At 40.3% G+C, this 2,500-nt stretch overlaps 1 protein-coding gene across 1 annotated transcript in view; it reads right to left on the reverse strand.

Moving 5' to 3' along the window:
- Positions 1-2,500, reverse strand: part of pomt1 (protein-O-mannosyltransferase 1) — a 22,052-nt gene that overhangs the window by 10,396 nt on the left and 9,156 nt on the right. Inside the window, exon 12 of the mRNA XM_080036755.1 lies at positions 1,592-1,688. Within this exon, the coding sequence (XP_079892881.1) occupies positions 1,592-1,688 (97 nt within the window). The remainder of the gene's footprint in view (positions 1-1,591; positions 1,689-2,500) is intronic.

Consider the following 2,500-nt stretch of genomic DNA (forward strand, 5'->3'; position numbering starts at 1 on the left):
GCGAGGCGAATCTTTGGTCTGAGAGAGAGAGAGAGAGAGGGAGAGGGAGGGAGAGAGGGAGGGAGAGAGAGAGAGAGAAGGAGAGAGGGAGAGGGAGGGAGAGGGAGGGAAGGAGACAGAGAGGGAGGGAGAGAGAGAGACACAGGGTGTGTGTGAGAGAGAGGGAGAGAGAGAGAGAGAGGGAGAGAGAGAGGGAGAGGGAAGGAGAGAGAGAGAGGGAGGGAGAGAGAGAGACACAGGGTGTGTGAGAGAGAGGGAGAGAGAGAGAGAGAGAGGGAGAGAGAGTGAGAGAGAGAGAGACAGAGGGAGGGAGCTCCAGGCTAACAAACTAAGCTAGCGAGGAATCTTTCAAGTTTATTTTTTGGAATTCAGTAAGTTCATCGCCCTGAAAAGACACATTTCCCAAAACTACACAAGTCTCACTCAACCAGGCATCAGTAACAGCTGCAACACCTTATAACAGTGAGACATGGTACGATATTAGGGCTCTTAGGGCAATAAATACTACACACTGCACCTTTAAAATGGTTTTACAATCTGTGATCTTATGACATTCAAGATTCAAGATTCAAGATGCTTTTATTGTCACATTAACAATCACAGAGCAGTCTCTGGCAATGAGATCCTTTAGTCCTGGGCTCCTCCAGCAGGGCAATAAGAAGTGTAAGACTTAAATAATAAAAATAAAAAAGAAACAACAACAATAGCAGTAGTAATAATAATGATAACAATAGTAATAATAAGAATAAAGTGTATAAGAGGAACACAAGGAAAGCAGAGACCTAAATACAAAACTAAATAAATGTAAAATGTACAAATCAAATCATAACTGAGTGTGTGTGTGTGTGTGTGTGTGTGTGTGTGTGTGTGTGTGTGTGTGTGTGTGTGTGTGTGTGCGTGTGTGCGTCTGGGTTTGACTTAACCCATTGATGACGGCTGCTGCGCGATGCCACATTGGCTCTCCTGCCTGATGCTGCGTCGCGCAGCATTATTACTTTATCTAATTTTCATGGCATTCCCAGCATAGAATGCACTGTCACACATGAGGTGGGTTTTGTTGATTTTTTTAAGACCACGTGACCACCCAAAAGTTGTGTGGTTTGCCGAAAATCATGTCAATCAAAAAAATAAAAAATAAAAAAATACGCCAGCTATGTCGGTGACAGAACAGTTAGTGGCGTTTGGTGCGCAGAATCAAGGTCTACTATAGACTACTGACGAAAATCACACAACACATTGCATCTATTTATTAACAATATTTAATAATTTTCTAATTCATCTAATTTTGACGATTTTTTGAAATATTTGTTGGTTTGTAAGCGCTAAGGGAGCATGTTTAAATAAAACCTGTGAACCTTACCTTTTAAATGTATTTTATTTCATGTTTCTATGTGCTACACAGGCTTAGATATTAAGGTTTTGGTAGACTTGACAATTCGTACTATTTTTTCAGAAAACCCTCATGCATTAAGGACATGCATCCTAGATTGCCATAGTCATCAATGGGTTAAGTCACTTTCAAGGACACACACACTCGACTTAAAACTTAACGTTTTTATCCAGATGTGAAAAAGTGTCATTGTTTACTCACCACCTTCCAGAGGTTTTGCGTCGGCATGGAAACGTTAAAGTCGATGTAACCGGAGACTTCCTGAGCGTGAGGAGACATGGGAGCTGCTACATCATGACTGAAAGACAGACAGACAGACAGACAGACAGACAGACAGACAGACACACAGACAGACACACAGACAGACAGACACACAGACAGACACACAGACAGACAGACAGACAGACAGACAGACAGACAGACAGACAGACACACAGACAGACAGACACACAGACAGACAGACAGACAGACAGACAGACAGACAGACAGACAGACAGACAGACAGACACACACAGACAGACAGACACACAGACAGACAGACAGACAGACACACAGACAAACACACAGACAGACAGACAGAGACACACACACACACACACACACACACACACACACACACACACACACACACACACACACACACACACAGACAGACAGACACACAGACAAACACACAGACAGACAGACAGACAGACAGACAGACACAGACAGACACATAGTATTTAGCTTTTTTTATTTTCTTGTATCTTATCTTTTTTTAAATAGGCCTTCTCCATCTGTAGATTTTCCCTTATGATACACATAAAAAAAACTGTAAAAAGGAACGTGTATCTTATTCTTAATATATTTCTATTAGAATTGTCAAATAAATCAAGACTCAGAAACTCCCCGATGCTAAAACATTCTGTTCTTATAACTTAGAGTAAGAACTGTCTGTAATGTTCTAACATTTCTTTATTTATATATATATATATATATTTTTTTTTAATTCAAGTTTTTTTATTTAAATTTTCGCTTTGGTGCATGACAGTACACGGTTACACATTCAGAGACATTTGTTATTACAGTACAATTAAAGTCTTTGCCATTATAAAGAATAGAAATACAAAT

The sequence above is a fragment of the Ammodytes marinus genome (assembly GCF_949987685.1).
Source record: "Ammodytes marinus genome assembly, chromosome: 2".
NCBI classification, from domain to species: domain Eukaryota; kingdom Metazoa; phylum Chordata; class Actinopteri; order Uranoscopiformes; family Ammodytidae; genus Ammodytes; species Ammodytes marinus.